Genomic DNA, 13,307 nt, shown 5'->3' with positions numbered 1-13,307 from the left:
TCATTCTGTCACAATAGGGTGCTGGGAACGGACCCAATTGCAAGCCTTGACAATCCTGCAGCCAAGCTCCAAGAACCCAAGCCTTGAAGATCCCAAGCCAAGTCCCAAGAACCCAAGCCTTGAAGATCCCAAGCCAAGCCCCAAGAACCCAAGCCTTGAGGATCCCGCAGCCAAGCTCAAGACCCTAGACCCCAGCCTCAAGCCGTGTCATGTCCTTGCCTGGTTCTGGGGTCCAAGCCCGAGGTAAGACCCAGGTTCTGAGTTCTTGTCCAGTCTCGGGCTTGGAGTCTGAGCCTTGTCTTGTTTCCAAGCTCAGTCCTCTAGACCCCAGCCACGTCCTGTCCTGAAGCCATGTCATGTCCTTGCCTGGTTCTGGGGTCCGAGCCTGAGGCAAGACCCAGGTTCCGGGTCCTTGTCCAGTCTCGGGCTTGGAGTCCAAGCCTCGTCTCCTACTCCATGGTTCCTAGTCCTGGTCCTGCTTTCCCTAGCCTGACTCTGCGTTCTTGTCCCTGCTTCTTGCCTGAATCCTGTCACGTCCCTACTCTAGTCAAGTCCTGTTCCTTGTACTTCAGTGTCTGTGTCTTGCAATTGGTCCGTTCCCAGCACCCTATTGAGACGGAACGAACCAGCCAACCATGGACCCAGCGACACAGACACCGGAGATGAACTCTCGCCATCTAGGATTCCCTAGTGCCGAAACCTCCCACCCACCCGCCCAAGTTGTCCTTAGTCCTGGAGAGCCTCTTCAGTCGCCCGGAGGCTCCCATAGTGGGGGGTACTGTCATGGTCCGGTCCATGAAATCTGCATTCGGGTTCACGGTCTGGTCCGTGGACTCAGGACTCTGGGTCTTCCAGCTGTCCCTTGTTTGACTTAATCGTAGGCATCTGATTCCCATCTTTGGCCTTGCAATATAAGTAGCCTTGGGATTGAGTGTGGGCTGCTGGTTTGTCTTGTCAGTTCCCCTTGGAACAACTTGCTGATGGAAAGCTAGTGAAAACATTTGTGATCTCCAGACCTGGTTGGAGGACCACTGCTTCACAGATCCTTGTTGCCACTCATTGGAGTGGTCTTTGTGGTATGGATTCAGCTGTTTCCGTAGCCAGCTGAGGTTGCTGGCCAAACTGAGACTCAAAGTGTCCCCGGAGCAGAGATGGAACTGTCTGTTGTTCTTTGGTGTTTGTCTCTTCTTGTCCTTGCCTCTGTGGGGTAAGCCAGGCTATTTTGCCGTTGCCCTGCAGGGGGATCTGTCTTGTCTTGTCCTTGCCTTTGTGGGGTAAGCCTGGCTGTTTTACCGTTGCCCTGCGGGGGGATCTGTCTTGTCTTGTCCTTGCCTCTGTTGGGTAAGTCTGGCCGTTCTGCCGTTACCTGATGGAGAGATCTGTCCCACCTTGGTGTGGAGATGAAGTTGAGTCCCAGCTTGTCGTAAGGTAAGTCCCGGCTCTGTCTATGTTCTGTCCTGTCTCATGTTTGTGTTGTGTTAAAGATGAGTCCTGGCTTGTTGAAGGGTAAGTCCTGGCTCTATGATGATGTTCAGTTCCCAGTCTGTCTCTCAGCTCCAGACTCCGAGTTATCAGCCTCTGCATTTCAAGATGAAGACCCCAAGCCAAGCTCAAGACCCAAGATCCCAAGCCTCGAGGATCCCGCAGCCAAGCTCAAGACCCTAGACCCCAGCCGCAAGTCATGTCATGTCCTTGCCTGGTTCTGGGGTCAGAGCCCGAGGTAAGACCCAGGTTCTGAGTTCTTGTCCAGTCTCGGGCTCGGAGTCCAAGCCTTGTCTCCTAGTCCATGGTTCCTAGTCCTGGTTCCACTTTCCCTAGCCCAGCTCTGCGTTCTTGTTCCTGCTCCTTGCCTGAATCCTGTCACGTCCCTACTCTAGTCAAGTCCTGTTCCTTGTACTTCAGTGTCTGTGTCTTGCAATTGGGTCCGTTCCCAGCACTCTATTGTGACACACAAACCAATATCATTGTTTGCCTTAATCCAACACAAGCAAGGGAAGATCTGAAGATGCTGGAAATTCAAGCAATGCACACAGAAATGCTGGAGAATGGGACTGGGAAGAGGAATCATGCACCATCCCACAAGCCTCCGCGTCCAGCACATAATTCTCCACAATTTCCGCCATCTCTAATGGGATTCTACCACTTCCTGTTTTCTGTCGGGATCATTCCCTATGCAACTCCCTTGTCCATTCGTCCCCCCCATCCCTCCCCACTGATCTCTCTCCTGGCACTTATCCTTGCAAGCAGAACAAGTGCCACACCTGCCCCTACACCTCCTCCTTCACTACCATTCAGGGCCCCAAACAGTCCTTCCAGGCGAGGCAACACTTCACCTATGAGTCTGTTGGTGTACCTACTGTGTCCTGTGCTCCTGGGTTGGCCTCCTGTATATTGGGGAGACCCAATGTAGATTGAGAGACCATGTCGCCTAGCACCAACACTTCGTCTGCTGGAAAAAGTGGGATCACCCATGGCTACCCATTTTAATTCCACTTCCCACTCCCAGTCGACCCATGGCCTTCTCTACTGTTGCAGTGAGGCCACACTCAGGTTGGGGGAGTAATATCTTATATTTCATCTGGGTAGCCTCCAACCTGATGGGATGAACACTGATTTCTCCAACTTCCGGTAAAGCCCCTGCCCTTTACTATTGCCCGTCCCCTTTTCCCCTTTTTCTTTTTTTAATGGCCTTCTGCCTCTTTCACCAATCAACTTCCTAGCTCTTCACTTTACCTCTCCCTGTTCAGGTTTCACCTGTCACCTGGTGGTTCTCTCTCCCTTTTAAAGCCACACCTCAGCTTTTTTCTCCAGTCCTGAAAAGAGTCTCAGCCTGAATCATCGACTGTACTCTTTCCCGCAGATGCTGCCTGGCCTACTAGGTTGCTCCAGCATTTTGTGTGCGTCGTTATCATTATGGCTCTGTAGTACTCACTACCTACAAACCACAGTCACTGTGCGTCTGTCATACTCACTACACACAACCCACTATCAGTGTGTGCTTCTAGTGCCTAGGACAGAGAAAACTATAATCATTGTGCGTCTGTAATAGAAACTATGTAGAAAGCACTATCATTGTGCATCTATAAATGCCCCTAAGTTCATACCACTATCCTGTGTTTTGTGATATCACACCGGAGGAAATATTGTATCATTTCTTAATGCATGCGTTACTAAATGACAATAAAGAGGACTGTGTGTCTTCATAATCTAATCTAATCTATCACTGTGTTTCTGTTGTACCCATTACACACAAACCACACTCACAGTGTGACTGTAGTTCCCATTACACACAAACCACTATCACTCTGTGACTGTTGTACTCATTACACACAGACCACCATCACTGTGTGACTGTTGTACTCATTACACACAAATCACTATGTGCGTGTATGTTGTACTCATTACACAGAAACCATTATCACTGTGTGTCTATTGTACTCACTACACAGAAACCAGTATAACTGTGTGCTTGTAGTTCCCACTAGACACAAACCACTATCACTGTGTGCCTGTAGTTCCTACTACAGACTAATTACTTCGCTGTGTGTTTGTAATACTCATTTCACTGAACTCAATCCCTTTGAACCTAGTGTGCTCATTACACACAAACGTCAGTCACTGTGTGTTTGTATTTTTCATTACATAGACCCTATCATTGCTGAAGCTCCTTGCTAATCCTTCCAAAGAAACCACACAGGTGCAATTGCTGTATGTCTCTCATTTTCTTTATTCACAAACATGATACCTGCATTCTCTCTGCCACACAGACTCAATCACCGTGAGGCAACGTTGCCTTTGACACTAAACCACTAACATGGTGTGTCTGTACAACTGTTGTACACAACCTACAGTCTTTGTAAGTCTGCATGCCTACAGTGGTATGCAAAAATTTGGGCACCCCTGGTCAAAATTTCTGTTACTGTGAATAGCTAAGTGAGTGGAAGATGAACTGATCTCCAAAAGTCATAAAGTTAAAGATGAAACATTCTTTTCACATTTTAAGCAAGATTAGTGTGTTATTTTTGTTTTGTACAATTTTAGAGTGAAAAAAAGGAAAGGAGCACCATGCAAAGGTTTGGGCACCCCAAGAGATTTGAGTTCTCAGTTAACTTTTACCAAAGTCTCAGACCTTAATTAGCTTGTTAGGGCTGTGGCTTGTTCACAGTCGTTGTTAGGAACGGCCAGGTGATGCAAATTTCAAAGCTTTATAAATACCCTGACTCCTCAAACCTTGCCCCAACAATCAGCAGCCATGGGCTCCTCTAAGCAGCTGCCTAGCACTCTGAAAATTAAAATAAGTGATGCCCACAAAGCAGGAGAAGGCTACAAGAAGATAGCAAAGCTTTTTCAGGTAGGCATTTCCTCAGTTTGTAATATAATTAAGAAATGGCAGTTAACAGCAATGGCAGAGGTCAAGTTGAGGTCTGGAAGACCAAGAAAACTTTCCGAGTGACCTGCTCATAGGATTGCTAGAAAGGCAAATCAAAACCCCCGTTTGACTGCAAAAGACCTTCAGGAAGATTTAGCAGACTCTGGAGTGGTGGTGCACTGTTCTACTGTGCAGCGACACCTGCACAAATATGACCTTTGTGGAAGAGTCATCAGAAGAAAACCTTTCCTGCGTCCTCACCACAAAATTCAGTGTCAGAAGTTTGCAAAGGAACATCTAAACAAGCCTGATGCATTTTGGAAACAAGTCCTGTGGACTGATGAAGTTAAAATAGAACTTTTTGGCCGTAATGAGCAAAAGTATGTTTGGGGAAAAAAGGGTGCAGAATTTCATGAAAAGAACAGCTCTCCAACTGTTAAGCATGGGGCGGGAGGGTGGATCAATCATGCTTTGGGCTTGTGTTGCAGCCAGTGGCACAGGGAACATTTCACTGGTAGAGGGAAGAATGAATTCAATTAAATACCAGCAAGTTCTGGAAGCAAACATCACACCATCTGTAAAAAAGCTGAAGATGAAAAGAGGATGGCTTCTACAACAGGATAATGATCCTAAACACACCCCAAAATCCACAATGGACCTCAAAAGAGCAGTGCATGCAAGACGGGCCAAGAATCTCACAGAACTAGAAGCCTTTTGCAAGGAAGAATGGGCAAAAATCCCCCAGACAAGAATTGAAGGACTCTTAGCTGGCTACAGAAAGCGTTTACGAGCTGTGATACTTGCCAAAGGGGGTGTTACTAAGTACTGATCATGCAGGGTGCCCAAACATTTGTTTCACGCCCTTTTCTTTTTTTGTTATTTTGAAACTGAAAAAGATGGAAATAAAAAAGTAATCTTGCTTAAAATGTTAAAGAAATGTGTCATCTTTAACTTTATGCCTTTTGGAAATCAGGTCATCTTTTACTTGCTTAACTATTCACAGAAACAGAAATTTTGACCAGGGGTGCCCAAACTTTTGCATGCCATTGTGAGTGTACATACCAACACAACAGATCAGTGTTGGATCATAGTGGCCAGTCGTCTATTATACATGTCACAGAAGAGCTAGGGTTGATATTGACCAGTATTTATACATGGGGGAATCAGAGTGAGCAGGTTGATGTGTCTCTTTACATTATAGATGAATGTGATCTGTTACATGGTTAATGGATATTATTAATCAATATAGATGATGGGATGGTACTGTTGAAAGGGAATATTCCTTAGTGACAAACACACATGTGTGCGCGTGCACACACACACACACACACACACAGAGGTACCTGTACATATCTTCTCCACTGTACACATAGCAGATGAACCTGTCTCTAAACGATTAACAATGTCCATTACACACAGCAGATCATTTTGGACCATTCTGTTTGTGGCTCCCCCCTCATACTGTACATTTCAAATCTGCATCAGACTGGCAAGATGCGGTGAATGAAATTTTAGATGTGCTACATAATAGTGGAAAGAATGACAGACTTCCGTAATCCACCATGCTCGGCAGTCACAGGCAACGGGAATCAGGAATATCTGAAAGAGATGTTCAAGTTCCGGAGGTACCTGTGACGGTCGGTAAACTGGTGGACATCCTGTTCTGTGAGAGGGTTGGAAAGTTCTGTTTCCCAATTTCCGCTGGGTGGGGTGGAATAGTAGATATGTCTGTAGGTGAATTCTCCAAGGTACAGTTTTTGTCATCTGAATGATAGAAAATCACTGTTCAGTGTTGATATCCACACTCCAGTCTGCCCACAAGCCCAATACACCCACCTCCGACCCTACCCACACCAAGTCTACACCCCACTCATCACTCACACAGTCTCACACACACATTCACACAAAGGCACACCCATACTCACACACACAGACACACACTCACACAAAGACACCCGCACACACAGACACACACTCACACAAAGATACACATACACTCACACACTCACACACACAGAGACACACACTCACACACTCTCACACACACACTCACACAGACACACACTCACACAAAGCCACACACATACACACACACACACACACACACACACAGGCACACACACAAAGCCACACGCATAGACACACACTGACACATACACACAGACACACATGCACTCACACACACACACACGTACACACACACACGCACACACACACATGCACAGATATATACATACATAAATATACACACACACAAATTTACACGCGCACTCTGCACACACGTACAGATACACACGTGCACAGAGTTGCTTCGGCCCCCTGCCTCCCAGTACACACAGAATGAGCCGCTTACATTTCTGAAGGGGTGAATAATTATTATTCATCTGAGAACAGATCTTCAATAGCTTTACACTAATACGGAGAATGTTTCCCCAACACGACCCCCATCACACTATTACACCCCCTCTCCCCATCACATCCTTTTATGCTGTCTCTTCCTCCCTCTCTATCCTGAAACAGTCACCTTGTTGTATCCCTCCTTTGTGAGGGAGTGTCTGCATCAGATCCCTTTAAAGTGAGAGAATGGCCCTATCAGACCCCTGTACACCAGGACAGTCTGCAATGGATCTGTGGTAAGAAGGATTTTCTTTTAACAGGTGCCTTTATAATGAGTGAGTGCCCCCAAACAAAACTCTTAATAACCAGTGACCCTGTTCATTGGATCCCTTTAAAATGACTCTCCCCCCTCATTCCCTTTACATTAAATCCCTTTGTAAACGGAGCCCTCTCGCCCCATCTCTTTGGAATCAGTGAGTCACTCCACCAGGCTATTTCATAATGGAATCTATCTCAGCTCCCTTTTGACGATGAGCTGAGCTTCCCCTTCAGATACCTTTGCGGAAAAGTCATCACCCACCTTTATAGCAGAAGACGTCATACTTTGAGCTCAGTGGTCTTGAAATGGTGAGGACCCCGGTGATGTTTTTCCCACAGGAGGGGTGAGCTTGCACCCGAGGGAGGGCGACCAACTGCTCCTGGATCCAGCCATACCTGAGCAACAAGGCAAAGCAGCACTTAATGCAGTGTCACTGTGGAGAACTCACCCACAGCCTTCCCCACCTCCCTCATCCCTCGCCCCTCATCTGTCAACTGAACCCTCAGTCCATGTGACGCCACGGAAACCTGAGGCGCTGGGGCACGTGGGCACTGCCAAATGGGGGGAAGGGCTGAGCGTGTGAATAGAGTTAGGGTAACATTGTCAGCTGCACAAGCCATGTACCAACATCACCAGGCAAATGCTAACATGGGAAGAGGAAGAGAGGTTGGCCAAAGAACACCTGGCGATGTGACCTTGAAGCTGGCAGCAAGAAGATGGATTATACCAGGGGTTAACATGATAGACTGACCCGGGACAGAGGATTCTGACCAGATACTGACAGCACCCTATGTCCCAGTAGGGGAGATGGGCTTAATAAATTACTATTTGAAATTTCTATTTCTTTCTCCCCCCCCTCCCCTTCTCTTCTTTGTTCAATATTTTCTTCCTTATTTCTTCCTCTCTCTCTCTCTCTCACCCTCAACCTCCCTCTCTCTTCCTGCCCCTCTCCTCCACTCACTATCCTTCTCCTTCGCTCTTTCTTTCCCTTTCCCCCTCATCTATTTTCCCCCTCTTTTTTCTTTTCCCTCTCTCACTCCCCCTTTTCCTTACACCATCTTTCATCTCTCCCCACCTCTTAATTCCTCTCCTTCCATTTCTCTCCCCTCTCCCTCTCTCTCTCCACCCCCCCGCCCCCTCTCTCTCCCCCCCTCCCTCCCCCCCCGATCATGATGACAAGGGATTTTAGGGCTCCATTCAGATGCTGAACTCCCTCCTTCACTTTAAGTACAGCGCCAGGAACTGAGCGTGTGAAACAGTTGCTATTGTAACTCTAAGGGAAGGGGCCTGAGATGATTCAGACCGCTGTGCTGATAAGATCTATAAAATGCAGGGGGACGATGACTGATGGAGTTGCTGAAGCAGGCAGAGCAACTGAGGTACCTTGTGTTTATGTCTCTCTCTGGATTTGCACACAGTTGAGGCATGGTAGGGTAAAAACCCCTCTGCACTCTTTGGGACTGTTTCCTCCCATCTGGTGTGACCATTACTTAGGAGCTGTCAATTCAGCGCGAAAACTGTTTATTAGGTTGGGCCCAGTGAGGGAGCCTAAGCCTAACCTTAACCCATCGGGTGGGACTAAGAGCCATAAGTTTAATCAGAATCAGAGCCAGGTTTATTATCACTAGTTTATGCCCTGAAGTTTGTTGCTTTGTGGCAGCAGTTCAGTGCGAGACCTGAAATTATGACTATAGAATACAATAAATAAATATGTAATGTGACAGTGGAATAGTGCGGTAGCGTGCGTGGGTTCATGGACCATTCAGATATGTGATGGCAACAAGGAAGAAGCTGTTCTCCCTCGTGTGTGAGCTTCAGGTTCCTGAACCTCCTCCCCCCATTGGTACTAATGAAGCGAGGGCATGTCCCACACGTTGAGGGTCCTTAATGATGAGGGGGGGAGGTTTAAAGCAGATCTGAAGGGTCAGGGTTTTCATAAAGAGTAGCTGTTATATGGAATGAGCAGCCAGGCGGTGGGAGGTGGGTCAGGGGGAAGTAGGAACAGTCGGAAGTGTTTTGGCAAGTGCCTGGATGATGAGCAAAGCATAAAAGGACCTGGAATTGGTGCGGGCAAGTTGGATTGGTATAGGTAGGCACGATTGTCAGCGTAGGTGTGGTGGGACATAGGATCTGTTTCTATGGTGTACAGCTCTCTGACTCCAATAGGAACTGCGTGATGCCGGAGCTGCTAATCTTCTCGTGTATGCTTGGCACAGTCCAGTAATCCTGCTGCTTTTCACAAGCTGTCACTGACAATCCCTTCGTTCACCAGCAGGGGTCGGTGTGACTGCGCTATCCTGATACAAAGATGGTTCCCTTTTCCACCCTGAGCCCTGCTTACCTGCACGTTTCAAAGCCTACTGCGTGCGCCCTTTTCAGCTGTTCCAGTGTGGCTAAGGTGGCCCCGCAGGAACGGCAGAGGTTCGCTGCAGCCTTGAAATCCAGTTGGTAGCGACCATTTAACTCCATATGAACAACCTCGTGGTGTTTGCTGTCCCTTTCCACATCTGGAAGCACAAAATGAGGCTGTGTCAGGCTCACTGCTCCTGATCATGCCCAACCACTTCACCCTATCATCTCTAAGTACAGGCACCTGAGCTACACACGAACCCAGAACTGGCCCAGGCTCAAAATGATCTCAGGTACACATGGATATACTGCGCTGATGCTTCATTGTAGCTGGATTATCTCAGATACATACTGTCCATAGATAATTGATGCATACCCCTAATAGTGGATAACTAAAGATGAATAATCTCTGCCTTTTTCAAACATTATCCTGCATATAATTGCCCAGCAACTCTATTTTTAAATTTATTTTCAATTTCTCTTCATTTTGCAGTTGATTTCTGGGCAATTGCAATGACCCTGTTCTTTGTCACTGTATGTTTCAATCACTACTGTGTATCTCCAATTCCATGTCATTTCAGCAGGTCACTCGTGATTGTGCTCATTTCCAGCAAACAGGTCTGTGAGACCTCCTCACACTGGGTGATGGCAGTCAGTATATAAAGAAACCAAATCAAGACCTGGACTAAGCAACCGTGGATGACCACTGGTAAGGGAATTGCAGTGCCAAAACATGAACAACTATACTGACTCCTGCAGTACTAGGACTGTAATGGGACAGTGTGAGCAATTACACTGGATCCTGTAGTACTGGGATCATAATGGGACAGTGTGAGCAATTATACTGGCTTCTGTAGTACTGGGACCGTAATGGGACAGTGTGAGCAACTATACTGGCTTCTGCAGGACTGGGAGCATTATGGGACAGTGTGAAAACTGTACTGGCTCCTGTAGTACTGGGACAATAATGGGAGAGTGTGAGCAATGATACTAGCTCTCGTACTACTAGGACCGTAATGGGACAGTGTGAGCAATTATACACTCCTGTAGTACTGGGACCGTAATAAGAAAGTGTGAGCAACTATACTGGCTCGAGTAGTACTGCAAACGTAATAGGACCGTATGAAAACCATACTGGCTCCTGTAGTACTAGGGCCGTAATGGGACGGTGAGAGCATATATACTGGCTCCAGCAGTACTGGGACCGTAATGGGACAGTGTGAGTAACTATACTGGCTCCTGTAGTAGTGGGTCTGTAATGGGACAGTATGAGGAACTATATTGGCTCCCTTAGTTCTGGGACTGTAATGGGACAGTGAGGAATTATACTGGCACCTGTAGTGTGGTGGCTGTGATGGGTCAGTGTAAGCAATTGTACTGGCTCCTGTAGTACTGGGCCTGTAATGGGACAATGTGAGCAACTATTCTGGCTCCCATAGTACTGGGACTGCAATGGGACAGTGTGAGCAACTATACTGGCTTCCACAGTACTGGGAATGTAATGGGTCAGTATGAAAACTATACTGGTTCCTGTATTAGTGGGACCTTAATGGGACAGTGTGAGCAATTATACTGGTTCCTGTATACTAGGTCTGTAATGGGACAGAGTAAGCAACTATACTGGCTGCCATAGTACTGGGACTGCATGGGGACAGTGTGAGCAACTATAATGGCTCTTGTAGTACTGGGACAATAATGGGACCGTGTGAGCTACTATACTGGCTTCTTCAGTAATGGGAATGTAATGGGACAGTATGAAAGCTATGCGACACACATCAAAGCTGCTGGTGAATGCAGCAGGCCAGGCAGCATCTCTAGGAAGAGGTACGGTCGACGTTTCGAGCCGAGACCCTTCATCAGGACTAACTGAAAGAAGAGCTAGTAAGAGATTTGAAAATGGGAGGGGGAGGGGGAGATCCAAAATGATAAGAGACGACAGGAGGGGGAGAGATGGAGCCAAGAGCTGGACAGGTGATTGGCAAAAGGGATACGAGAGGATCATGGGACAGGAGGCCCAGGGAGAAGGAAAAGGGGGAGGGGGGAAACCCAGAGGATGGCAAGGAGTATAGTTAGAGGAACAGAGGGAGAAAAAGGAGAGAGAGAGAAAGAATGTGTGTATATAAATAAATAACAGATGGGGTACGAGGGGGAGGTGGGGCATTAGTGGAAGTTAGAGAAGTCGATGTTCATGCCATCAGGTTGGAGGCTACCCAGACGGAATATAAGGTGTTGTTCCTCCAACCTGAGTGTGGCTTCATCTTTACAGTAGAGGAGGCCATGAATAGACATATCAGAATGGGAATGGGATGTGGAATTAAATATGTCTATCCATGGCCTCCTCTACTGTAAAGATGAAGCCACACTCAGGTTGGAGGAACAACACCTTATATCCCGTCTGGGTAGCCTCCAACCTGATGGCATGAACATTGACTTCTCTAACTTCTGCTAATGCCCCACCTCCTCCTCGTACCTCATCCGTAATTTATTTATATACACACATTCTTTCTCTCTCTCTCCTTTTTCTCCCTCTGTCCCTCTGACTATACCCCTTGCCCATCCTCTGAGTTCCCCCCCCCCCCACTTTTCCTTCTCCCTGGGCCTCCTGTCCCATGATCCTTTCATATCCCCTTTGCCAATCACCTGTCCAGCTCTTGGTTCCATCCCTCCCCCTCCTGTCTTCTCCTATCATTTTGGATCTCCCCCTCCCCCTCCCCCTCCCACTTTCAAATCTCTTACTAGCTCTTCTTTCAGTTAGTCCTGACGAAGGGTCTCGGCCCGAAACATCGACTGTCCCTCTTTCTGGAGATGCTGCCTGGCCTGCTGAGTTCACCAGCAACTCTGATGTGTGTTGCTTGAATTTCCAGCATCTGCAGTATTCCTCGTGTTTGCTTATGAAAGCTATACTGGCTCCTGTAGCAATGTGACCATAATGGGACAGTGTGAGAACTTATACTTGCTCCTGTAGCACTGGGTCTGTAATGGAACAGTGTGAGCAACTATATTGGCTCCCTTAGTTATGGGACTGTAATGGGACAGTTAGATCAACTGAACTGGCTTCTGCAGTACTGGGACTGTAATGGGACAGTGTGAGCAACTATACTGGCTCCTGCAGTACTGGGACTGTAATGGGACAGTGAGAGCAACTATACTGCCTCCCATAGAGCTGGGACCGTAATGGGACAGAGTGAAAACTACACAAGCTCCTGTTGTACTGGACCATAATGGGGCAGTAAGAGCAAGTATATTCACTCCTGTAGTACTGGGACTGTAATGGGACAGTGTGAGCAATTATAGGGGCTCCTGCAGCACTGTAATGGGACAGTGTGAGGAATTATACTGGCACCTGTGGTACTGGGGCTGTGATGGAACAGTATGAGCAATTATACTGGCTCCTATAGTGCTGGTCCTGTAATGGGACAATGAGAGCAATTATACTGGCTCCTGTAGTACGAGGTCTGTAATGGGACAGTGTGAGCAATTAAACTGGCTCCTGTAGTACTGGGACAATAATGGTACAGTGTGAGCAACTCTACTGTCTCCTGCAGCACTGGGATAGTGTGAGCAATTGTACTGGCTCCTGTGGTACTAGCTCTGTAATGGAACAATGTGAGAAACTATACTGGCTTCCGTAGTACTGGAACCATAATAGGACAGCGTGAACAATTATACTGGCTCCTGTAGTACTGGGACTGTAATGGGATAGCGTGAGCAACTATACTGTCTCCTGTTGTTACCGGGACTGTAATGAGACTGTGTGTGCAACTATACTGGTGCCTGTGATACTGGGACTGTAATGGGACAGTGTGAGCTATTATATTCACCTGTAGTACTGATTCTGCAATGGGACAGTATGAGCAACTATACTTGCTCCTGTAGTAGTGGGACCGTAACGGGACAGTGTGAGCAACTATACTGGCTTCTACAGTACTAGGA

At 47.3% G+C, this 13,307-nt stretch overlaps 1 protein-coding gene across 3 annotated transcripts in view; it reads right to left on the bottom strand.

Moving 5' to 3' along the window:
- LOC140205058 (uncharacterized) overlaps positions 1–13,307 on the bottom strand; it is a 157,978-nt gene that overhangs the window by 113,210 nt on the left and 31,461 nt on the right. For 2 of the 3 annotated variants that reach the window (XM_072272179.1, XM_072272178.1), the window contains exons 2-4: positions 9,367–9,532; positions 7,287–7,420; positions 5,999–6,133 (exon numbers count right to left, since the gene is read on the bottom strand). In XM_072272179.1, the coding sequence (XP_072128280.1) occupies positions 5,999–6,133; positions 7,287–7,420; positions 9,367–9,494 (397 nt within the window). In that variant the 5' untranslated portion in view covers positions 9,495–9,532. The remainder of the gene's footprint in view (positions 1–5,998; positions 6,134–7,286; positions 7,421–9,366; positions 9,533–13,307) is intronic. The other variant, XM_072272180.1, reaches the window with a different exon arrangement.

Source organism: Mobula birostris, chromosome 11, assembly GCF_030028105.1.
Source record: "Mobula birostris isolate sMobBir1 chromosome 11, sMobBir1.hap1, whole genome shotgun sequence".
Taxonomy (NCBI): Eukaryota; Metazoa; Chordata; class Chondrichthyes; order Myliobatiformes; family Myliobatidae; genus Mobula; species Mobula birostris.
This window is presented reverse-complemented; position numbering and strand designations above follow the sequence as displayed.